Source organism: Alnus glutinosa, chromosome 2, assembly GCF_958979055.1.
Source record: "Alnus glutinosa chromosome 2, dhAlnGlut1.1, whole genome shotgun sequence".
In the NCBI taxonomy this organism is placed as follows: Eukaryota; Viridiplantae; Streptophyta; class Magnoliopsida; order Fagales; family Betulaceae; genus Alnus; species Alnus glutinosa.
In genome coordinates this window covers 30,938,282-30,963,119 of record NC_084887.1, presented here as the reverse complement: position 1 = coordinate 30,963,119, position 24,838 = coordinate 30,938,282, and the positions used below count along the sequence as shown (strand labels likewise).

At 36.8% G+C, this 24,838-nt stretch overlaps 2 protein-coding genes and 1 long non-coding RNA gene across 3 annotated transcripts; all 3 read right to left on the bottom strand.

Moving 5' to 3' along the window:
- Window positions 1–4,198: 4,198 nt before the first annotated feature.
- Window positions 4,199–5,342, bottom strand: LOC133860501 (zinc finger CCCH domain-containing protein 1-like). The gene is made up of 3 exons (XM_062296090.1): window positions 5,244–5,342; window positions 4,388–4,636; window positions 4,199–4,273 (listed from the first exon to the last, which is right to left on the bottom strand). The coding sequence occupies exons 1-3, from the start codon at window positions 5,340–5,342 to the stop codon at window positions 4,199–4,201; spliced, it is 423 nt and encodes a 140-aa protein (XP_062152074.1).
- On the bottom strand, window positions 4,279–8,942 carry LOC133859416 (pentatricopeptide repeat-containing protein At4g39620, chloroplastic). The gene is made up of 3 exons (XM_062294817.1): window positions 8,187–8,942; window positions 6,304–7,571; window positions 4,279–4,636 (listed from the first exon to the last, which is right to left on the bottom strand). The coding sequence occupies exons 1-2, from the start codon at window positions 8,529–8,531 to the stop codon at window positions 6,459–6,461; spliced, it is 1,458 nt and encodes a 485-aa protein (XP_062150801.1). The 5' UTR covers window positions 8,532–8,942; the 3' UTR covers window positions 4,279–4,636; window positions 6,304–6,458.
- Window positions 8,943–9,705: 763 nt separating this feature from the next.
- Window positions 9,706–13,084, bottom strand: LOC133860172 (uncharacterized). The gene is made up of 3 exons (XR_009898884.1): window positions 12,960–13,084; window positions 10,678–10,762; window positions 9,706–10,032 (listed from the first exon to the last, which is right to left on the bottom strand). It is a non-coding gene; the product is annotated as an uncharacterized LOC133860172 (long non-coding RNA).
- Window positions 13,085–24,838: the final 11,754 nt, after the last annotated feature.

Below are 24,838 nucleotides of genomic sequence, written 5' to 3'. Positions count from 1 at the left end.
GGTAATACGAGTCTTTTTGAACCTTATTTAAGTCTCTCTTAGAGCTTCTCTAGCATTGACATGACTTTTAGTTTAGCTACTCAAAATACCATTTTTTATATTTCGCTCTTTACTTTATTTAAATATCATTTTATTCCTTTCTCTCTCCACCCTTCTTGTTTCATTTTTTTTCTGCACTTTTTCTTTCACGCACACTTTGTCCTCTCCCCCTTTTCTTGTCTCTTCCAAGTTCCATGCACCCCTTTTCCTTTTTCTTCTAGTTGCTATTGCAGAGCAGTTGTGCGGGAGAGAGGGAGAGAGAAGGGAGAGAAACAAGTTTCGGTGAGAAGAGAGCAAAAAAAAATTGGGTGTTTCAGTGAAGATGAGAGGAGAAAAGAGGGAGAGAAGGGAGAAATTCGTAGTGACCAATAAAATAAAAAACATACTGTTGAACTTTTACATATGAAATTTCACTGTAACAAATTTGATGGAAAGCCTTTATTTTAAAGGCTCAGCTAGAGGAAAAAAGTATTCCATAGAAGCTAAATGTAGCTATTATCACTAGTTTGAAAGCCCGGTTGTAGATGCTCTTAAGGCCTATTTTAAATAATTTTGAAAATAATTTAGGTTGATTTTTAGTTTTTTGAGCTTCTTTTATTTTTTTTTAAGCCCTAATCTGTGGAAAATATATTGATTTCACATTACTTTTGCCTTTTTCCCAAATGTTATATGAGAAAGTAACACAGCCAATTAAATCAATATAAATATAACCTATACCTAATTTAAAACGACATTATTTTGGCGAATGTATTAAATATATATATATATAAAGAGTACGTGGATACCGCTATCCATATCCGCATATATGAATAGTAATTTTTGCTATCCGCGTCCGCAATTGCGAATAACAAATACGGGCGATTAATATTCGCCTGCATGTACACTCCTAATATAAAGGATCTTTCTCCTTGAAACCCAAACCCCCAAAATAAATTTATAGTGTTATACTTAGGAATGGAGAATTTCAGTTGCGGAATTAAGTAAATAAAATTTTAAAAAAATATTTGACTTAAACAATGGTACTTCTCATTATCTAATGAAAAATGCTTGTTTTCATTTTTCTACATATTTTTTGTCCATCTTCGTACAATAGATGTGTAAATCCACCATTGAATCCTTGTACTGATTCAATGATGGATTTAAACAAAAAAAAAGAGAGGAGAAGATGTGTAGGAAAATGACACCAAACACATCTCTAATCTAATTCCTCGTTAGTTCTAGAACTTGGTTTGATTGACAGGCTCATTTATGGGATTTTGAATATCCAAATTGTAGTTTTTGGATATTCAAAATCCCATAAATGAGCCTGTCAATCAAACCAAGTTCCAGAAAAACAACTAGTTATGGATAAATATATTTTTAGGTCCTTGATTGGTTACGCTTAAATTTTTTAATTATTTGTCTATTGTTAATCACATTATACCAGTGCCTATCTATTGTAATATTGTCTTAAGCTTAGGAATAATTATTTAAATTTTGAGAAATTTTAGTATATTTTTATGCTATAAACAAATAGCAAATAGTAAGAAAGATGTTATTTGGATAGGGGAGTGATTCCCACACAACTCCTCGGTGTTGTAAAGGAATCATTATTCATAGAGAAATTATCCCTACACTCATTTCTCACAACAGCCCCACAACAAGCTGACGTGGCTGGTAATATTTTATTATTTTTTTGTTTTGTTTTCATTTCTTTTTATAAAAAAATAATAAAATATTACCAGCCACATCAGCTTGTTGTGGGGTTGTTGTGAGAAATGAGTGTAGGGATCATTTCTCTTATTCATTTAGATAAGGGTTGTGATTTTTACACAACAAGATTTACACAACTTTTACACAACACTCATATGGGGTGAGACCCATATGATAGTCCTACTCACATGGAAAATGACTCTTGCACAACAGTTGTGCAAGGTCTTAGAGACATGAGGTGGGTCTCATGTGATGAGTTTCACCATATGGGTCCCATGTGAGACCCATCCCATGTCTCTTGAGTGGTGCACAACAGTTGTGCACCAATCACTCCTCTACTCACATAAATTCTACCTCATGTGAGTATGTTATGTAAAAGTTGTGTAATGTAAATATTATTTCTCTTTGGATAATGGGTGTCTCCACACCTCCTCTTTTACACTATGGATCCCACAAAAAAAAAAAAAAAAAAAAAAAAAAAAAAGGAGTTTGGAAAATAGTTGGTATATATGAGTGTGAAGATCATTTTAAGAAGAAAAAGAAAAAGATAAGTAAGCCACTGCTTTTTGTTCCCCTTCTTCTAAGCAATAGAGAAGAAAGCCACATGAGTTGAAAAAGAAATGTCTAAAGGAGAAAATATGGAAGGTGGCCTTCCAAAATCAAAATCCTTTCCTGGCATGGCTTGAGCACCAAACTTTTCATAGGCCTTTTACATCATTTACATCATTTACAAGGCTCTTTTTATTTCTTTTTTCTTTTTTTTTTTTGTCAGAAAACAAGCATATGATACACATGGTTTTATTTTTGGAAACATTGGGCCTCTACATGTAGCAGACAACCCAGCTCGAAGCCTGAAACCAAGTAGAATGTAGACATGGGGTAATGGCCTCATAAATTTTGCTCAACGAAATATAAAAAGAAATTAAGAGAAGCTTGAATTTGGGCCTGCCAATCTTGCTTATATTTGCTTGATTTACAATTGAGTAAACTCTCATCTCATTGGACTAATATAATAGTGTTTATTAGTCCTACAATTTTGTTCAGAGGAAAGGTTTTGTCTTAGAATATTCATAGCAAATTTCCTATAAGTGATTCTATTTTCCTAAATTTAGCAAAAATACTAAGAGAGTCACAAAAAGTCACCTATAGCAGATACCTTATATTTTTCTATTCCTTAGCAATGCTACAGTACAACGCAATGTATTGGGTTACACTGGAGCATTCTCATAACTTATTGTAATCATTAAAAAAATTCTCTCTCTTCTCATACCTCTGCACGCAACCTGGCCGCATCTCTTCTTTTTCATTCAAGCTTCGAATTGGTCTTCAATGGAGAGTTCAACCAGCATCCCACGTGGCACCACCTCCACATCCCATGCCTACTGCACCTCCCACATGGCACCACCTCCACCACCTCAAACGCCTGATCTGCCTCTTCAATCGCGACCCACCCCATAGACGTCGGCCACCACGCCCGATCTGCCTCTTCAATACCATATATTCTTGCACGTCCTCTCTCTCTCTCTCTCTTCGCTCAATCCCTCTCTCTCAGCTCAATCCCTCTCTCTCAGCTCAATCCTTCTCTAACGTTCTCATCTCTCTCTATCGACCATACCTGGTGAGTGGTGAAGGACTGAAATGGAACGGATCAGGTTTTCTGCATCGTAGATTCAGCAGGAGAAATGGAAGAGATGGGTACGACTGTACGAGAACGTTGGGTATCGAACTCTGCCATGACTCTATAACTTATGGATGTCTTTGATTGGATGGAGACAAATATACTAACAAGAGAGGAACTATGAGCAAAAATCTGTCTATCGATGAAGGAAAAACTCGCCCAATGTAATGTTACCAATTTTTTATAGAATCTTCAGGGCTTTCCTAGCAACTATCGTCCCTAGCTTCCTCGCCGACAATGCAATGCTCGAGTTCTGCATCTTGGATTCTTGCTTGACGAAGAGAGAGAATAAAAGAAATGAATAAAAAAACTAGAGTAAAAAAAATAATATTTTAATATTATAGATAAATATAAAGGAAACCTATTGTGAAATATTTTTTTATAGAGAAGTAAAAAGTAGTTTTGTTCCCTACATTTAGGGAAAATGATTGGGTAGTTGCTAGAAATGTTCTTAGAGCGCTAGCAATAACTTCTCTAAAACTCATTTTTTTTCTCTACATGTAGAGAAAACTCCTAAAAAACTCATTGAATCAAATTTTCTTGTTATTTCATAAACTAATGAAATATCAAAGGAACTAAAAGTTGTACCTTACATCTACGGAAGCAAAAGTGGTTCGCTTAGCATTATTTTAATATAAAAAACTTTTTCTTTTATCTCTCATTCCTCTGACATTTAGTTGAAACAATATTTAAATGATTTTTCTTTTCTCTCTTTCTCTTATCATTTAATTTAAAGAATATTTAAATAATTTAGAAAAATAATAACAGAAAGCAAATCATAGGGACAATTCAGAATGTCATTGGTGTGATTGAAGGAGCAGAAGAGCCTGATCGGTACGTCCAAAATCTTTGATAAAAAGCGAGCTAAAGAAATCTAAAGAAAACACAAAGTTCATGATATGTTCTAATTTTTTGGATTGTTACAAATTTCAAACTGATTATGCACCATAATTTATTAGTTGATATACAAAGGATTACCTTTAATGCACAATACTCACAGAAATAATGCTTGCACTTGGTTACTACAAGATCGACAAAAGGCTGCCTACAATGAAACTTGCAAAGGGAAACTTCATCACCAGGGTCTACACCCCAATCATCCACATCATCTACTCCAAAAGCTAGATTCCTCTTTCTTGCTTTCTCTGGTTCCTCCCACTCCTTCTCCAACTCCCACTCCTCCAACTGCCATCCAGACTTGTAATCTCTTGGCAAGAGAGAGAGACTCTGCCAAGGAAATGAGAACCCAAACAAACCAAAAGCAATTATATTAGTGTGGCTTGACAGCTCTAATCAATGACTAAAAACCTTACGTTCTCATATTCAAATAACTTGTTAAACGCCACCAAATAAAGCCCAAAACAGATTTATTCAAACCCAAGTTTAATATCAATACCATCTATACCATCTATATTTCCACCGAATAGGATTTGACAAAATCTACATGATAAAAATACTCTAGGAATTTTATCGGGTATGAAGAATAAAGGTTGTGTTCCGGTTTGGATAATAATGAATAAAATTATCACAAACTGAGAAATTTTAGGGTTTATCATTGATAAAATTAGTCATTCCAAAGTAAAATTTTGATAACAAACCGGAGACTAAGATGCATCAGCAAGTAATAGATTATCGCAGAGGCTTAAAAGCAAAAATCAATCAAATGGCTTCAACAAACAATAAAAGAACAACAACCAGAATGAGTTTGAAACTCTTGCTAAGAAGAGACACCTTGGTGTAAGCTTTGACGGAGAAGAGGAAAAGCCAGTGAGAGAGAATATGGCTTTCTCAACTATAAGCTCTTCAACAACAAGGCTCGATTTTATAGAAATACAAGGGCAAATGAGAGTGTTTGGACACAGGAATCCAACTCAGCGTCAGCATTGGCAGCGTCGAGCTTGTGGAACGGGCTGTGGCCAAGTAGCGTCAGCATTCCAGCGGTGGTGGAGAGATTTTGGGGGGAGGGTTTCAAGAATGAATTTTTGAAAGGGGAGCAGGGGGTTGGTGTTAAAATAAATAATTAAATAATAAAATAAAATCGTGGGCATGTGGCATGGCCAGAAGTGTGATTGCTACTCTTCACACCAGTGTGAAGAGTAGCATTACTCGAGAATAAATGAAAAATGACATTTATGGTGCAGTGTAGTGCAGCAAAGGTGTCACATATCTTACCTAGGGATAAATATGTTGTGCACTACCCAATATATAAAAATTCAAATATGGGGCATAAAACAAAAGGTAGCTCCTTCAGTTCACCAAATTGAATAATTTTCCATGAACAAACCAACAGTAGGCCAGGCTCTGCAAATAGAAAAAGGAGAGTTTTGCAACAAGTGATTATGGTAATGCCACAAACACCACCAAATTCTAGTCATAAGAAAGATTTTCGTTCACATATCCCAGCTCTATACGTTAAATAATGAAATAGTGCAAAGAGTTTGTGAATCATCCTGAACACTCCATATAGATGAACCTTCTTTTTTTGGCTGGCCCAGAATCTATTGCTTTTTTCCCCCTCTGCAACGTCAATTTCTTTCATTATATTCCAGATCCCTTAATTTTCCTCAGTCTAATTATTGCTACCAGATTCCATACCTTTCCAACAGTACTGTCTGTTAATACATTTAGGACTTACAAATCATTCCCAGCTGACAACTTCCAAAGTATTGAATCAAGCACTACGTAAAATGGCAAGAATCAACATATAAGACAACAAACATAAAAAAGCGCCCCCATAATAAGATAGATAATTCATGCATGAAACATTAAAAGCTAGGCAAAGAATAGTTTTTGAAACTAAATACAGAATGAAAATATTCTATGCAAAGGAGTCAGGAAGGGCATATCCAAGAATAAAATGGCAAGGAAGAAAAGGAAAAGCAATAAATACATACCACATATTATTGGAAAACTGAAGCACGCCAGAAGTCCAGTAATCTGGTGCTGCACCTGGCAACCATTCCTTTCTGATATACAAATTTGCTTCAATTCAGCTTAATTGAAGAATGATCAAAAGAATAGACAAGCCAAGTTAGCAACTTTCTCCCACTTAAGTTTTTGAACTATCCTGTGGACTGCTGACAACAGTCGTGGCACTTCTAATCTCCTTACGTGCTGGTAAAGACCCAAAAGCTCCCAAAGCCTCCAAGAAGAATCTCTTATTAGGGACAATACCATCTCTGTCCATATGCTTCAACAACTTCTGTAGAAGCTCCTTCATGTTGGCTTTAGTGTAAGCCTTGTAAAGAAGTTTATACGTTGATGAATCGGGGATTAAACCTATACCTTTCGCACTCTGAAAAAGCATATGAGCTTCCATGGGCAAACCATTCATACAGTAAACATCAAGCATGGCATTAAGGGTTGAAACCTTCATCTCCTTCCCAGATTGAACCATCCCATCAAATATATCCCTAGCCCTAGAAACAAAGTCACAAAATCCATACATCATGATAAGACTCTCACAAGTGATGAAGCTTGGGTTGTATCCCATACCCTTCATCTTTTTGAAAACATCTTCTGCTTTCTCCCTGAGTCGCGCCTTCCCATAATTAGTTATCATTGAATTAAATGTAGGCAGTGTTGGTTTCTCCTTGGAGCGCAATAAGCTCTTAAACACTTGTTCCATCTTATCAAATTCTTGCTTCTTCCCATACGAATCAATTAACAAATTAAAAGTGATTAAATCAGGCTTACACTGATTACTTTTCATGCGAGAAAGCACGTATTCCATTTCTCTAATCATCCCATTTTTTCCATATGCATCCATGACGCCATTATAGGTATAAATATCAGGGGAAACAATGCTCTCATCAAGATCTTTAAACAAAGCATTAACACGATCGACATTCCGAGCTAGAGCAAAAGCTCTCAAAAGAATGTTGTATGTTACAACGTTGGGTTTACACCACTCAATTCCTTTCATCTTTTCAAAGTACCCAAGAGCTTTGTCCAAAGCCTTTGCTTTGTCCCGCGAGTGAAGGTGGGCTGTGATGAGTGCATTGTATACAGAAGTGTCAGGCCGGCACCCACTATTACGCATCTCAGAGAAAAGCCACATGGCCATTCGGATTTGGCCTTTCTTACCCATAACCGATATCAATTTCGAATAAACACCATTATCAGCAATGTACCATCGTTGTTTCTGCATCCATCTGAACACCTGAATGTGGCATTTGTAAGTAGAGCAACAACACATTTTAGCATACGTATCAAAAACCAAATGGCAACACGCTTTAACCAATATGCCTTGGTTTCAGTTTGTTTTTTACATGAACCCACTTAATTCTAGCTAACCTAGCTATAACAAAAACCATTAGAGTTGAACTCAACTCGCTGAGTCATTTGCATTGGTCTAATGAGAGAAATTAAAACAGTAGCGTTATTCTTCTGAACTATGAAATTATTTTAACACACTAAGTACAACTGTGGTATATAAAATACAGTGTGACCAAATACACAACTCACACAGTTTCAAGAAGCATCATTTATACAATGGCTCTGCGAAATTCATAAACTTTAACTAAGAACATTACTTGGGCGCTTTTCTCTCTTCCTTTAATTCCTTTTTTTTTTTTTTTTTTTTAAAAAAAAAAACTTTTAATTCAAAAGGAAAAAAGAAAAAATAACAGAAAACACCAGTGAGAGTATACCGTACAAATAAGTTCTATCCTAATCCATACAGAAACATCATAATAACCAACCAATATAAAAGGAAAAATAATTAAATAAATAAATTGCCGAAAAAAGATCTCCGGAAAGAGCTATAGAAGCAAACCTCAAGGCATTGAAGCCACTTGTCACTCTTGCCAAGCTCCTCAAACAGAAGAAAACAGTGCTCAGTTCTCACTACCTTCGTGTACTTGTTCAGCGTCTTCAACGGTGGCTCTTTCCCACTCATATTCCTCATCAGCACCCGGACCAGTTCTTCAGCCTCCGACTTCTCGCTCTTGGAGGCCGTTTTCCTCTTGGGTCGGGTCGGGACGCAAGAGATTCGGGTCATGGGTCTCTTCTGAAGAGGGCATGGCTGAGTGAGGCTGTAATTTTGTGAATAATGATGGGTGCATGAAGAAGGGAATGTAGAGAAGGGTTGGAGAGAGTGGGATGATAGATTTTGGAGCATTGGTGGGTTGTGAGAGGAGAGAAGGATTTGGATTGGTATGGGGGTTTGGTAAGTTTGGAGGGGATTTTGGACTTGAATGCGAAATATGGGGGAGAAATGGGGAGTTAAGGGAAATACAAACTAGTTTTGTGGGGCAAAATTGAAGAAGGGTAGGAGTGTCTTACAAAATGACGGAAATGGCCTGGAGAAAATTGAAAACGCAATCAAATCTCCCTTGGCCCTTGCTGTCGTTCTGGAAGGAGAGCTTGAGCTTGGCGATGGAATTGAGGAACTTGCAGGAGATTTTGTGGAAGAAAATGGAGCTTTCGCTGTTGAACTGGGATGTCACTCGTGTTCACTCACATCATAAGTTTTGTAAGTTTTGCCATTGTACCCTCAAAATTTAAAAAATTGCAGTATTGGATCATCACGTTTGAAAACTTTGCCTGAATGAGCATGATTCGTGATATGGGTGAAAACACGATTAGGGTTAGCGATCATAATCTCTACTCGTAATCGCTTTAAGCAATTATTTTATTTCTAAAATTGTAAGGAATAATTGTACCGTTAGTTTTTGTGATTTGTCATAATTATTTTTTACTCTTTATGGTTTAAAAAGTTTATGAGAGGTCCTCCTAGTAAGTAATAATTACAAATCGATCCATGAAGTTAAATTCTGTTAAAAAAGTTAACAAAATCTGTTAAGTGTCACGTCAGCACTACGGCTAACCAATGAGATGGTGACATGTGTCCATCTGAATAAAACAATATAAATTTATTAAAAAATAAATAAATAAACTTATTTAAAAAAAAAAATGAACTTATAGCAAACTACAAAGATCAACAGTGCATTTATTCCTAATTGTAATTGTTTTGTCTTCAGCGATAGCGAATATTTAAAAGTATAACCATTTTACATAATTGTTTTGAGCATATTTTTGGGTGTTGGGCCTTATTTTAAATTTTTTTTAGCTCTTTTTTTTCTTGCTAATATATGATGTGGTTTAAAATCTCATATGAAATGACGTTGTTAGAGCATCCTCATTGAGCTCTTTAAACTTTCTCTAAATTTTGTTGAAATATTCTACTTTTTTAATTTTAACTATCACTTTTTAAAATGTTTCTACATCAAATTTTCTAATTATTTCTCTATTTTAAACAGATATTATTTTTTATTAATTTTAAAAGCAACCACTTTAACTACCATGAAAAGTTGCTCCAAATACCCATTTGTCTGAATACCCATTTTTCTGCAGACCCATTTTCTCAGCCGTAAATAAGTCCAAAATCCCAGCGCAAAGATATACCATGTACATGCGAAAATGCTTGAGCCCATCCTTATCCTGAACATAAATAACTATCTTAACTCTTTCACGAGGAGGCTTTGATGGTTGGTCAGTGACAGCCTCCAGAGAAGACTGCATTGAACTACCAATTAAGTTCTCTTTTTGCAGACTCCTCCACAGCTCGCAACACATCTTCAGCTGATTGTGCAAATGTGACAAGCTCTTGCTTCCTCAACCTATAGGATAAAAATTTGATTGGCAAACATGGTAAGGAAAAAGTGTTAATAAAACCAGAAACAAAGATATGAAGTTCCCATGGTTCAACACAAGCATCTAAATGTCAAAATTACTTCATGAGATACAGATGAAAGTAAGGAACAAATCTGCTGCCAAATAAAATCAATTAAAAAAAAAATAAAGTTTGCTGACAACCCTGCCTCTAATGGCTTTTTTTGGCTTTTCCAATGGAGCTAAAAGATTATGCGGATTGATATTGAAGGCTGCACTGCAGATATCGACTGTGCTGAACCAGAGATTTTATTTTTTTGGGGTTATCAGTATAAGATAATTGGCAGGCCGCAATGCAATCAAATTGTTACCAAACCATTCTTAAGTCAATACTTTCACCTAGCCTGCACATCCTAATGGCTTAAAATAAGACCTAGGCAGTCAAGGAACCTAGCAGACTTGCACCCAAAAGGCCAAGCTCTATATCTACCTCAACACTCAACAACAGCACAACATGTTAATGTTCAATGATACAACATAAAACACACAAAAAAAAAAAGGAGAAAAAAAATTATGTTAAGAAGAAAAATTTACTTTCTCGATTACATCTAAAAAATACTTGCATCTATGAAAAACAATATAAATTAACTTACTGATAAATCAATTAGAGCATGTGACTTTAACTAATTCTAACTTCATCTGCATCATTTCCAAATTCAAGCACCCCAACCCAATCCTCTGTCAACAAGAAAACAAAGTAGACTTGCACGAATTAATTACAATTAGCTCTTCATAATGTAACACCCACTGAAACCACATGCTGATATTCCTAAATGTTCTCTTCTAAACAAGCCTAAGAAAACTTTTCACCCATTTTACTACAACTGTTACACTTGACTTCCAAAGGAAAAAGTCATCTTTCAGTTAATTAATATCTACATTCCATAATGCTCAGCTAGTTCTGTTGTAATCTTACATCATGCAAAATGCTAAAAGCAACCCACAATGGAGCCACCCAGCCCCTTCTATATCAGAATATATTCATGCATTGTCATAATTGAGTGACCATTATGAGACAAAGGTTTCAAACTTTTCTAGAAGGTGACAAACATCCTATAGAACCTATTACTACCAAAGCTCATAAAAATCCTGGAGTATCAAAATATCTTTATGCATGTAAGCCATTGAATAAAAAGAAAGTTACTTTACAGCATTTACATTTAAGCATTAATTATTCCTTTGAGACATTGTGGCCACACAAGTACCAGAATTTCATTGACATTCCAATAAAAAATTCTTACCCAATTTCTTCAAATCAGATGCAAAGTGTTTTGTCATCATTTGTTCTTAAAAGGTATACTTCCATTGTGATGACTAGAATTACATTTCAACCAGCATAGATACTTAATTGGCAAATATTCCACAGATGCAATGTTTAAATGTAGCCATTAGAAGATGAGAGAATCATTTCTCCTTAAAAACCTTTGGATAAGGAAAAGAACAATGGAAACGGGGGAATTCAAAAATAATAAAATAAAATGTTTAGCATTCCTTCCTTGTGCAATTATTAACACATATTCATACATTCTGATGAATGCCGAACTCCCTGTTATATGGTACCCCCATACTCCCATAGTATCACATATTCATACAAGTTGGCATGTTGCATAATAATTTGGAGATTCCCTTTCTATTGAGGGTTACACCGTAAAATGGTTCTCAATCAAAACTTACAGATATCTTTTTTTTGATAAGTAAGAGTGAGTCGGTGCGTTTGGGTATTGAATTTTGAGAATTAGAATTGAATTCTAATTCTATTTACAAATATCGAGGTAAGAAATTGTGTTTGGGTGTTGAATTTTGAGATTGAAAAATATTATATTTTAATGGTAAGAAATGATTGATAGTTTAAAAAGTTGTGTATAATGATTGGTATTTTGAAAAGTTGTGTGAAATAATAATTTATTATATATTGATTATTTAATTAAAAATAAATAAATAATTTTTTTTAAAAAAAATAATTGAAATCAAAATTAAAAATTAAAAAAAAAAAAATGAAGCAAGGGTGGCTGCCGGTTGGCAGCCACCCCCAGGCAATGGGGGTGGCCGCGCGCCACCCCCAGTAGTCGGGGGAGGCCACGCGGCATCCCCCAAGGGGGTGGCTGCCAGCCGGCAGCCACCCCTCTTTTTTTTTTTTTTAATTTCTTTTTTTTTTTATTTAAATTATTAATATTAATTTTTTTTTATTTTATATTGATTTAAATTATTAATATTAATATTTTTTTGAGTCAACTTTTTCTGCGCTGGGTCCCACCAGGAATCTCAAAATTCGGGTCAAAATCCGGGTTTTTGGGCAGGTGGGTGGGTTTTAGAAAAAACCCGGATTGAATAATTATTCATTTCTGTACCCAAACAGTTCATAATTATTCAACCTTAAATTGATAAAGTGAGCAAATTTAAGCTAAAACTAGAACAACAACATAAACCCAAATCATAGATGAAAAAACCCAATGCAGTAGTTCATCATTTATTCACATCTATGGCAATACAACAAGTATTAAGTTCCAAGTTGCAGACAATCATCATACCTAGATGAAAAAAATTAGATCTTTGGAGCTAAAATCAATACCCATATGAAAAAAACCAAATCTTTGTAAAAAAATTGAGATGGGCAACAAGAAATTGTCACCTAGACGTCTTCAAGTGCAAGAGAGGAAGAGAGAGAGAGAGAGAGTCACCCACGTCTTCAAGTGCAAGAGAGGGAGAGGGAGAGGGAGAGAGAGTCACCCAGACGTCTATGGACTCTCTCTCTCTAGGTGTTGTATAGCAGAGAGAGCGAGAGAGAAGGAGAGATAGTGGGAGAGAGAGAGAGAGAGAGAGTAGAACCATGAAGAACTCAGCTTTGAGGAGAGACAGAGTGAGAGAGGGAAATTACCGTGAAGAACTCGTCGTGACAGTGAATCAGTGATGAAGAAATTGGGCCACAGAGAGATGACGCGGAAGACGGAAGGCGCGGAGGAAAAGTGAGGAAGGCGGGAAGTGAGAAGGATATAATATTTTACTGAATAGCGCGAGGAAAGTGAGGGTTAAATTTGGTGAGAGATTCTGACAAAAAAATAGTTTAGAGAAATTATAAAGAGTTCAATGTATTGTGCTTTTTGAGATTTTTCTTCAAAATTTGGTGAAATGTTTAAAGTGGAGAGGCCAATGAGGATGCTCCTAGCTGTTAGTAATGGCTTCGTTTACTTTTAAAACCTCCTTCTAACCGTTCCATTCGAGGCGGCTGGCAATTTTTTCCAAACCCTTACAAAAGTGTTAGTATACAGTTATTAATTGCCCGTCCTTTCACTCTTAATACCCATGAAGAAGAAAATTCATAGCAAACCCACGACTAGCTGTGGGCCTTGCGACCCACCCACTGCCTTGGGTGTGTCGTGGGTGCCAAGCCCATGGTCTGGTTCCAACGACTTTAGTTTTTCTTTTTTCTTTTTTCTTATTTATTTATTTATTAATTTAATAAAGAATAAATTTGTATTTTTATAAATATTTCAAGGGTATAATGAAAATTTTACATGTTAATAGTTTGATTTAATCCTAAATCATAACGGTATGAGTGATATTGCAAATTTTAAAAATCTGGTGACTTGATATTGCAACTCTTTTAAATTTGATGATACAATTGCAAAAGTAATGGAAAACCGAAAGAGGGATAAGTGAAGTTTATCCTAATAGGTGTTTTTTTTTTTTTTTTTTTTTTTTAACAAAAGATTTGAGTATTTCATTAATCAAATATCACGAGTATAAAGCTCTTACATCACAAAGTATAAAGCCCTGCAAAATTATAACCACATGCTATGAGGTTACAAAGTCAACAATACAAACAAAATTCTTACAATAGAGTGTTATCTATGACTTTCATTTTCCGCTAATCCATTTACAAAAATAATTAAAGAGCATATCTGCTCCGAGCAGACAATGATAGCCAAATATAAAAAAAAAAAAAAATTATTTTAAACCGACTGGGAGAGATAACCCCTCACATCGAACTATTTAGGTCATGAAAGATAACTCTTCACACTGAACTATTCAGATCGTGAGGGATAACCATTGATACTTGACTAATCTCTATCTCATAGATCGTCCATGAGAGCAAATATATGGAGAAGAAAACCTTATTCAAAGCAAAAACACAATCAGTAAACAGTAGCGGCCATGGAGGAGATGAACGGCACAACACTGCGGTAGATGGACGGATGCATATCAAATAGGCAAAAATTGCTGATCTGGTTGGATAATACCTGTAAATAAACAAAAAAAAAAAAAACAAGAATAGGGGGCGGAGAGTAAGAGCAAAGAGTAAAAAGGAAAAGGGAGGAGATCTACTCCATCCTCCTCTCAGATCTATTTTCTGAGAGTTTTTTCTCTGGTGCTACTTACCTAATAGTTTAAAGAAATTTTTAATCGAGACAACTTTTGTGAATACTCAAGGAGTTTAATGGAACCAGTATAGTATTAAACTCTCTTTCAAAAAGCAATAAGTTTATTTACATTGATATATGTTAATTATTTTTATGTAGTATTAAAGAATGCAATGTTTACTCGTGATACGAGCCCGTGTTTTACGAAGTAGCTATATAATTTCTCTCCAAATGATTTCATGACCACTAGAAGTCTAGAATCATATATTTAAGGAAAGTTTTCAAGATCAATTTTAAGAAGACTTTCAGTAGAAACCCAAGTTTCAAAATAAGGAAAAAAAAAAAATTCAGATAACAGTTTGAAGAGATGAGATAAAGTTCTTAAGCAATTTTGAGGAAAAAGTTTCAAAGGGGAATTTCAAAAATAAGGAAAAAAAAAAAAAAAAAAAAAAAAAAAAAAAAAAAAAAAAAAAAAAAACGTGATAGTGTTGCTCATGGCCGAGTAATACTAGAAGTTTATCTTATGTTTCTCTAATAATGATGTGTCTTTTAAAATTACTATTAATTGGACTTGTAATTAATCACTATTGAATTTTGAACAAATTATAATTTTAAAAATCACTTTATTTTTGAAAGGACAAAAAAAATAAGAAAAACTTCTAAAATTACTCCTCATTGCCTAGTTTTTTTTTTTTTTTTTTTTTTTTTTTCCTTCTAATTAAAAAGACGGGTGGGGGCGACTGGTGTAATTAACCTCATTGGGCGTGACCATCGGGGTTCTCACCCGCTGTGAAATGTTTGGTTTAAGCATTAGCTACTGTCTTGAAAGGCGAATCCGTCGCCATAGCCCCACAAAATTGCAAGTTAGTAAAATCCCTTTTTAGTACGTAGCATTTGGTTCGCGAACTACTATCACAAGCGGATTCAAACTCATGACCATTAAGAAAAAAAAAATGAGGGTAGGAATTGAACCTTATCCCCGTGGCCTAGTTATATTGGCGTTGAAGTTGATACAAGTATACAACAGTTCCACCCCAAGGAGAACTCACAAAACATGTAATCTTTTTCATTTAGTTATTTACATTTTCCTTTTACATTTTTTTTTTTAATTACTTGTTTTTATTTATCACATCATTACAAAATTAGCCTCTAGGTTGACTCCATAAGGTGGATTCGAGACAACGTACTTGCCAATTTCAATTTTGTGGCCAAATTATTAGTTCGTGACACATTTTCTTGGTGGCAATGCAAACAACCCCAATAATCACCATATAGAATACATTTTAGTGTGCTATCTCTGATTGAATTATAATAAAGGTATCATCTAGGTAGGGTAGTAATTTTATTTGGGGAGATCGGATGATTGCACTGGGATTTTATTTTTTTTTTTCTTTTTCTTTTTGGGCCACCATTAATAAAGTTTAAAAAATACTCCTAAATTTGTTCATTTTTGGGGGAGGGGGAGTTAGGGGCCGGCCAGCCCCCTTTTGGATCCGTCCTTTCACATAGGTATCTGTTAATTAGTCTTGCATTCATTGTATACGAAGTTGAACCAAGATACATAAGCCCTTGTGATGTCTCTATTTTTTATTAACTTTTTTTTGGGGTGTTAGAAAGATGTCATTTAGAGATTCCTTAGAGTCGGTTTGAGATTATGTTAAAGAATTTAAAAAGCATTTTTAGTATTTAAAAAGCTCTTTCAAGTAAATATTAACGGGTATGCATGATAAAAATCTTAAACACTTTTTTGCTCTAAAAAGCCAAAACTGCGTTTTAGAGAAGCTTAGTTGAAAATGAGATTTTTTCTAAAAAACTCTTTAGCACTTTTTTGTATTGACAAAAGTTATATTTTTCAACACAAATTCAAATAGACTCTTATTCTTTACAAATGTTTTCAAGCCAAGTTTCAATCTTAGGACCTATGAATTTTAGGCCTATACAATGTTTCGGTGCGCCATTCTAGTTGTGTTTTCTTAGATTGGATTGTGAAGATATTGCACAAGTATATTGTGAGTCCTACATTGAAATGTACTTGATTGAACTAAACTATACAAGAAACTATGGCGAGTCCTAAAAGAGATTGTTTTTTTCTTTTGGTATGGCATGAATGTAGCTAGTATATCCTTATTAAGTCGTTACAAATGGTACTAAAATCAAACCAATGGCCAACTTAGGCCAGTACATTCCTAATTAAACAGGCTCCGACAAGGACGTCAATGCTTTTAAATTATATGGTATCCTATATTAGATTATGAAACAGACATTTTATGAGTCTTATAATTTGTGTTGATAGATTTACTAATTAATTATATCAAGGATTAAGAGTTATAATTGTGATTGGCGCTTTTTGAATATATATCCTATTATAGAGTTTCATAATTGTTGGGAAATATTCTCAATAGTTAAATATATGGGTTTATTTAATTACTACAAGCCCATCTACATATAGTAAAAACCCGGTTTTATGAGAAGTCCTCTCTCTAAGTGTTTCTCTCTGAGGAAACTTACGAGGTGAGTGTTGTAGTCCCTGGTTAGGCTTGTGCTAACTAGGTGTGTTGGTTTTTTCTGATCGACAGTAGGGTATTGGTGTTGGCTGGTTCTTTCCGTAGAAGGGATGGAAGAGTTAATTGAAGGAGTGTGGAGTAGTATGAAGTTACTGGATAAGGAAAAGGCTGGAATATCGATTACTGAAGATGATACTGCAGAGTTGCGAATGAGGAGTGGCAGATGTCTTGTTGGAAGAATTATGTCCGAAAGGAAAATCCAAAAGGAAGCTTTCAGAACGCTTATGGCGAGGCTGTGGAAAACGCGTGGGGATGTTACTTTTAAAGAGTTAGATGTTAACCTATGGCTGATTGAGTTTTCTAATGGGGATGATAAACGTAGAGTTTTGGAGGGTCGACCTAGGTTATTTGACAGGAATATTTTGGTATTGAAGGAGATTGTTGAAGATGTCGCTCCAGTCCAAATGGATTTTTCTAGTTCGTTGTTTTGGATTCAGGTGCATGATATGCCTCTTATTTGTATGAATAGGGAAGTGGGTTACAAGATTGGAGCTTCTATAGGTGTGGTGGAAGAGGTAGACGTTACTGGGGAGGGAGTTGGTTGGGGTTGTTGCTTGAGAATCCTGGTGGAGGTTGACATAACCAAGCCTTTGGAGCGTGGTCGTGTCCTTGACCTTAATGGTAAACCAGTATGGGTCTACTTTAGATATGAAAAATTACCTTATTTCTGTCATTTTTGTGGAAGAATTGTCCATGATAAGGAGTCATGTGATGGTAAAAGGGGTTTTAGACAGAATGCTGGGGATTCATCGAGGCAATGGGGTTCATGGCTCCGGGCAGATGATCCGAGGAGTTATAAAGGACAGTTCTGGTCTGGTGGAGGGAGGTCTGATTGGCAGAGGAGGGGTGCATTGTTCATCTCAGGCGGAGGAGATTCCGGGGATGGGAGGAGGAGTAGTGAACAGGAGAGTGAGGGGGGTGAAGCTGGATGGTAGTCTCTAGAAGTGGTAATTCCAAGAGTGGAGGGTACTTTGAGTGTTGGATTGTGTGTGGAGGGGTGTGATGTTCGAGAAACTGATGAAAAGAAGTCACAAGAGATGAGTTCTGTGGTGGAGGGGCAGAATCAGAGTATAAGTCAACAAGGTGAATTAATGCATTTAATAGATTCCAGTACTAAGGTATGCGAAGTTGACTATTCAAAAGACTTGGATTCTTTGCCAAATATGCCCTTAGTGGAAGCAGGGAATCAATATCCTATGCTTGTTTTGGCTAAGGATTATGAGGTGGATCAGGGTAAAGATGTAAAGTCGACAGGGGATGGACTTAAGCTAGCTTCAGAGTTCAGCGGGGCACAGGAGTTGGTTCTTCAGCAAGATGATGTGACCACTGTTGGTTTTAACGATAATGCTAGAAAATCTAAGGTTGGAGGTGCTCACCCTCGAACCTGGGTTCGCAGGACCAGAATTCAGTCAAAATCTCAGGGGTTGGCAAAAGGGGGTAAAAGGAACATAGAAGATATTCTTTCTGGTGGGGATGATGCAGAGACGCAAGTCAAGAAGGGAAGGGTGGTTCAAGAAGAGTATTCAAATTGGGATTTGGCGGTGGCTGGTCTCCAGCCCCGCCAACCGAAATGAATCTCTTAAGCTGGAACTGCCGGGGGCTTGGGAACCCCCGGACAGTTCGGGATCTTCACCAGATGGTGAAGGAAAGAAGGCCCAATTTTGTTTTCTTGATGGAGACTATGTGTTCAAAGCAGTATATGGACCGTATCAAATTGAGACTCGGTTTTGATAATCTTTTTGTGGTGGACCCTGTAGGTAGGAGTGGTGGCCTGGCGTTATTGTGGTATAAGGAGGATAATCTGGAAATTTTTAATTATTCTAGAAGGCACATTAATGCTGTTGTGAAGGATATGGGGGGACAACCAATGTGGAAGATGAATGGCTTCTATGGTCACCCAGACAGCTCCAAAAGAGATGAGTCTTGGGCTATCCTTCGACATCTGAAGCTCTGTGGTCCGATCCCGTGGCTTTGCGTGGGTGACTTTAATGAAATAGTAGACCAGTCAGAGAAGGAGGGCTTTGCAGTGAGGAGGGAGGCTCAGATGGTTAAATTCCGGGAAACTCTGGAGGAGTGTCAACTTGGTGATTTAGGCTTCGTTGGGCCTTTCTTCACGTGGTCTAACCGAAGGATGGATGACACATTCACTAGAGAAAGACTAGATCGCGCAGTGGCAAATATGGAATGGTGTTCCATTTTTCCCATTGTCTCGGTGTTGATCCTAGCCGCTAGAACTTCAGACCATAACCCCATCGTGGTGAAGTTTCAAGAGTGCCCTCTTGAGAGGTGCTCTGTTCGGAGAGGTTTTAAATTTGAGGCTTGTTGGATGAAAGACAGGGAGAGCTTTGAAGTTATCAAAGAAGCATGGTGTAATAGGGCAGAAGGGGGTGTGTCTATGAGGTCTATTCAGAACCGTTTGGCGGGCTGTCAAGTGGCTTTGTCTAGGTGGAGTTGCGGTAAGTTTGGTAATGTAGAGGACTTGATTAAAAGGAAGTCTGATCAATTGCTGGCATTGCAGCAAAGTGCTTTACCTTCTAGAGTTGATCAGATTAAATTGCTTCAAAATGAACTTGATGACCTGCTGGAGTGTGAAGAGATGAAGTGGAAACAAAGAGCAAAACAGCATTGGTTCAGTCAGGGGGACAGAAATACAGCTTTCTTCCACTCTTGGGCTAACCATAGAAGGAAGATCAATAGTATCCAATGGATTTATGATGAGCAGGGGCAGGTTTGGAGAAAGTATAAAGATATAAGCAGGGTTATTGTGGGGTATTTTAAGAGTCTATATTCCTCTCAAGGTTCAATCCGGGGTGAAGAATGCTTACAATCAGTGCCTTCTAAAGTTACGCAGGAGATGAACGCATGGCTTCTACATCCTTTCTCAGATGATGAAGTAAGGGCAGCGCTCTTTCAGATGCACCCTCTCAAATCTCCGGGGCCAGACGGATTCCCAGCAATCTTTTATCAAAAGAATTGGGAAATCGTGGGTAAGGATGTGTGTTGTGCAGTTTTATCTTTTTTAAATGGTGGTCAATTTGATCCCAATTTGAATGCTACTAATATTGGCCTTATTCCTAAAGTGAGCTCTCCTTCTCAGATAACTGATTTCAGGCCTATTAGTCTTTGCAATGTGTTATATAAGATAATATCTAAAGTGTTAGCTAATCGGTTGAAATCTATTTTGCCTCATATTATTTCTCCGGAGCAGAGTGCCTTTGTTTCGGGCCGGTTAATTACTGACAATGTTCTGTGGGCTTTGAAACACTTCATACCATGGCTTCTAGGCTTTCGGGTAAGGAGGGTTTTATGGCGATAAAACTCAATATTAGTAAGGCATATGATAGAATAGAATGAGACTTCTTGGAGGCAATGTTGAGGAAGCTAGGTTTTGCTGATCAATGGATCAATCTCATTATGTCTTGTATTAGAACGGTGTCCTTTTCTATTCTTATTAATGGTAGGCCTAATGGTCAGTTTAATCCTTCCCGGGGTCTCAGACAAGGAGACCCCTTATCTCCCTACTTATTCATCTTATGTGCTGAGGCTCTGTGCTCTTCCATTAATAAGGCTGTAATGGATGGTGATATACAAGGAATCCCTATTTCTAGAAAAGGAATTCGTATTAATCAATTATATTTTGCAGATGATTGTCTTTTGTTTTGCAAAGCCAACATGGGAGAATGGAGGAGATTACAAGGGGTCCTTTCCACCTATGAAGCTGCTTCGGGACAGAAGATTAATAGAGAGAAGACTGCCCTGTTTTTCAGTAGGAACACTAAACAGGAGGTGAGGGAGGCTATCTCTCAGGAGATTGGTGCTGGTTGTTCCAAGCAGTTTGAAAGGTATTTGGGTTTAACAACCCTCATTGGCCGTTCTAGGGTTTCTTCTTTTAATCATATAAAGGGGAGGATTTGGTCTAAGCTTAATGGGTGGAAGGAGAAGCTTCTTACACATGCTGGAAAGGAAATTCTTCTAAAGTCAGTCATTCAAGCAATCCCTACCTACACAATGAGTGTGTTCCGTCTTCCAAAAACTTTGGCTAAAGAGATTAATTCTCTGATGAGTAAATTCTGGTGGAGCTTTAAAGATAATTTTAACAGAATTTCTTGGTGCTCTTGGAAGAAATTGGGACAGAAGAAGGAGGTTGGTGGGATGGGTTTCAGAGAGTTGGATTGCTTTAACATGGCATTGCTAGCTAAACAGGGGTGGAGATTATTGAAATTTCCTGATTCTCTTGCAGCCCGAGTGCTTAAGGAGAAATATTTCCCGAAGTCAAGCTTCTTGATGTCAAGTTTAGGCAAAAGGCCTTCTTTCGCCTGGAGAAGCATTTGGAATGCAAAACCATTGATTGAAGAAGGGATTATGTGGAGAGTGGGGAATGGATTGAACGTTAAGATTTGGGAAGACAAATGGATTCCATCTTCTGTTTCTCATAAAATTCAAGATCCTATAAGGGTTTTATCCAGAGATGCAAAGGTAGCGGAAATTATAAACGTGGAACAAAATTGGTGGAATATACCTTTAATTGAGCATATCTTCCCGGTGGATACGGTAGAGAGGATATGTAGCATCCCCATTTGTCCTCGATCCCAGGAGGACCAGTTGATATGGGCAGGAACCAAATCGGGCATTTTCTCTGTCCGGAGCGCATACCATTTGGAGGTTGATCGTAGGAGTCGGGAACAGGGCGGTCCTTCGAATGCCTTGTCTTCTTCATCCTTATGGAAGAGATTTTGGAGCTTGAAAATTCCAAGGGTTGTCACTGTGTTTTTTTGGAGAGCTTGTAATGAAATCCTTCCTACGAGGGGTAATCTGTTCAAACGGAAGATTGTTGCTGATCCTCTATGCCCGATGTGTGGTCTGGAACCTGAGACGAGTGGTCACATCTTATGGTGGTGTGAGTCGGCCCGTGCGGTGTGGAGCTTGAGTGGTGGATATTTACAGAAGAGTGTGGTGATTTCTGATAGTTTTCTGAGCATTTTTTAGTATCTGAGTAACAGGCTTTCTACTGAGATGTTAGAGCTGTTTGTAGTCATAGCTTATAAGCTTTGGCTCCGACGGAATAGAGTTGTGTTTGATGATTGGGTGTTGCCTCCGTCCTGTTTGTTGAAAGGGGCCATTGAAATGCTGGAAGATTTTCGTTTTAGTCAGAAAACAGCGTCGAGCATTGCAATTGATCGCCTTGCCATCTCTTCTCAGTGGGTCAAACCGAGTCTTGGTACGGTTAAGATTAACTGGGATGCAGCTTTGTGTCCTTCGAAGAAGATTATGGGCGTAGGGGTGGTGGCCAGGGATGCTACAGGTGCTGTGAAGGCAGCGTTGTGCTCTTCCTTGCCCTATGTTTCGGATCCCTCTGTGGCTGAATCTCTTGAAGCTTGCCAGGCTGTAGCTCTGGGTCAGAAGATGGGGTTCCCTTCTATTGTGCTTGAAGGTGATGCAAAAGAGATTGTGTTAGGTTTAAGGAACCCAGCTGGTTGTAGTGCGAGACTGCACAACGTGCTCCTGGATTGTCGTTATCTTTTAGAGTCTTTTAGCTCTTGGAGTATGAATCACGTGCGTCGTGATGGAAACAAGGCTGCCCATAAGTTAGCAAAATTAGCTGTTTCCCTTTACAGTAATCATGTGTGGGTTAATGTTTGTCCTAAAGAGATTTGGACTATTATCTGTAATGACTCTGTTTCTTAATGGAAGTATTTCCTTTCAAAAAAAAAAAATCCTAAAAAAGTCCAACCACATTAACAGTTCTAGCTGAGGCCCATCAAGAAACGAAAGTTAAAGCCCATCCATGAAAAATTCGCAAGAAGCCAGAATTATATCGGGAGCATCAAATCCCGAGATATATACTTGGATCGGGAACGTCCAATCCCAAGATACTCAGATTGTCCGGATCCCGAGTAGACCGTATGTAATGAAATCTCAAAGTCGAGAAATTAGTTATCGATCACCTTACCCAGATTAAACAGTTGAAGTCGCATCTATATATAGGTGCACACCATTAGGTATTCTTGAGATGATATTATTGATTATAAAACCTTGATATAAATTCTACTAAAAGACTTACCAAGTATCGGAGTGGGACCAGCCGGTACCCTCAACAAATTCATTTGCTAATATTTATTGTTTTACAGGAAGGAGAGAAGAACTTTATAAAAGCTTATGCCACCTTAACAATAATAAACAAAAAAGATGAAAGCATAAAGATAAAGACATAAAAATTACGTAGTTCGGCTTATGATTTACATTTACGTACATGTTAAAGCCTTATTGGCTACATATTTTATTCATTTTTTTTTATGAACTATTTTTTTGATTAATTTAAATGTATATAAGACTCTATTTATAAAGTTTTACAGGTGATTTGAATAATTTCAAATCCATACTAATCTCTTAAATTAGGACAAACAAATCACCATTTATTACAAATAATTTATATTCTTATCACGCGTAGATGTCACTAGCTTGTTTCCTAACCATGAAATACAGAGATTCCGGCATGGTTGATTATGGCTCCCATTCACTATTCTCACTGTCTATTTTCACAGGGATCGATAAAACTTGCGTTGTCCGTTTTGCGACTAAAGATTCACTGAAAGGGTGTTTGGTTTGTTGTCGTAGTCGAGCTTAGAAGGATAACAAAAAACTATGGCAGAAGAATGCGATAATTAATAGAGGTTGACTGCTGCATATTATATGTATATATATAACTCATCTCTGTCATTATTCATTATTGGACAACACTGCAACGTAGAATAGAAAGTTGAATCGCAAAACTTCCAAACAAGAAGAACAAAGAGATCGAGACGTCACTTTGACAATTGGAGCCTTTTTTTTTTTTTTTTTTTTTTTTTGAGTGAAGATAAAGAATCCATTAAGTGAAGGTGGATGGTCGAGATTTGACTCGTTCAAGAATGTCATTGAATGGAGTTATAGATATTTTCTTCGCAGTCAAACCGAATTTGATATAAAAATCGGGTCAATGATCACCCAAGTCGAAGGGAAGACGGAATATTAATGTTTAGAATGCTGTAATTACTCAACTGAAATGACATGCAACCCAAAACTGTACGTGTAGAGCTCAGATAATTGTTCATATTATACAGTACTTTCGATCGTCTTGCATGAATTCTCTATCTGTTCTGGTCTGTATCTAAGAGAAAAGAGTTAGAAGAACAGATATTCCAAATTAAGATAAGAAGAAGTACTGCTCCCATTAACTTGCATAATATAATATATAATTGACCAAGCAGAACTATATACATATGCATGCACGCGAATTAATTGCGTTTAGAAGATCTGATCAGGTTGGATATATATGAGAGGACGTAAAGTCAACCAAAGGATCGTTAGAAAAATGGTTGAAGAATTAGGCAGGCAGAACTGCGACAATTTGTCCCTACATGTGGAACTATCAGCCATGCATTGGTGATCCATTAAGGTAGAACAGCGTAGGGGGGGAAGATCGATGTTCTGGTCAATCGTTTTGACTGTTGACAATAATTAAGATCATCAACCACCTGACCCGAGGCATACGAAATAATTAACTATTATTTTAATTTGAAACATCTTTCTCCCTGCAGTAACCTAAATTTGAAATGAGGAATCAGTTTTTAGCTTTCGCAGCCAACAATCCCAGTATTCTTTTCAAGCTTAATTAGTTCTAGAATAACTCGTTTATGTTAATTTTTATCTAATAAATAAATTAACAAGCTCAAGTCTTATTTTTAAGTTCAGTTTATTAAATAACTTAAACTTCAATAACAATGATTAGTGGGCTCACAAGCAAAACTTACAAATTTACTTGCGAACCTTAATTAGCTTCGTATATATAGCTA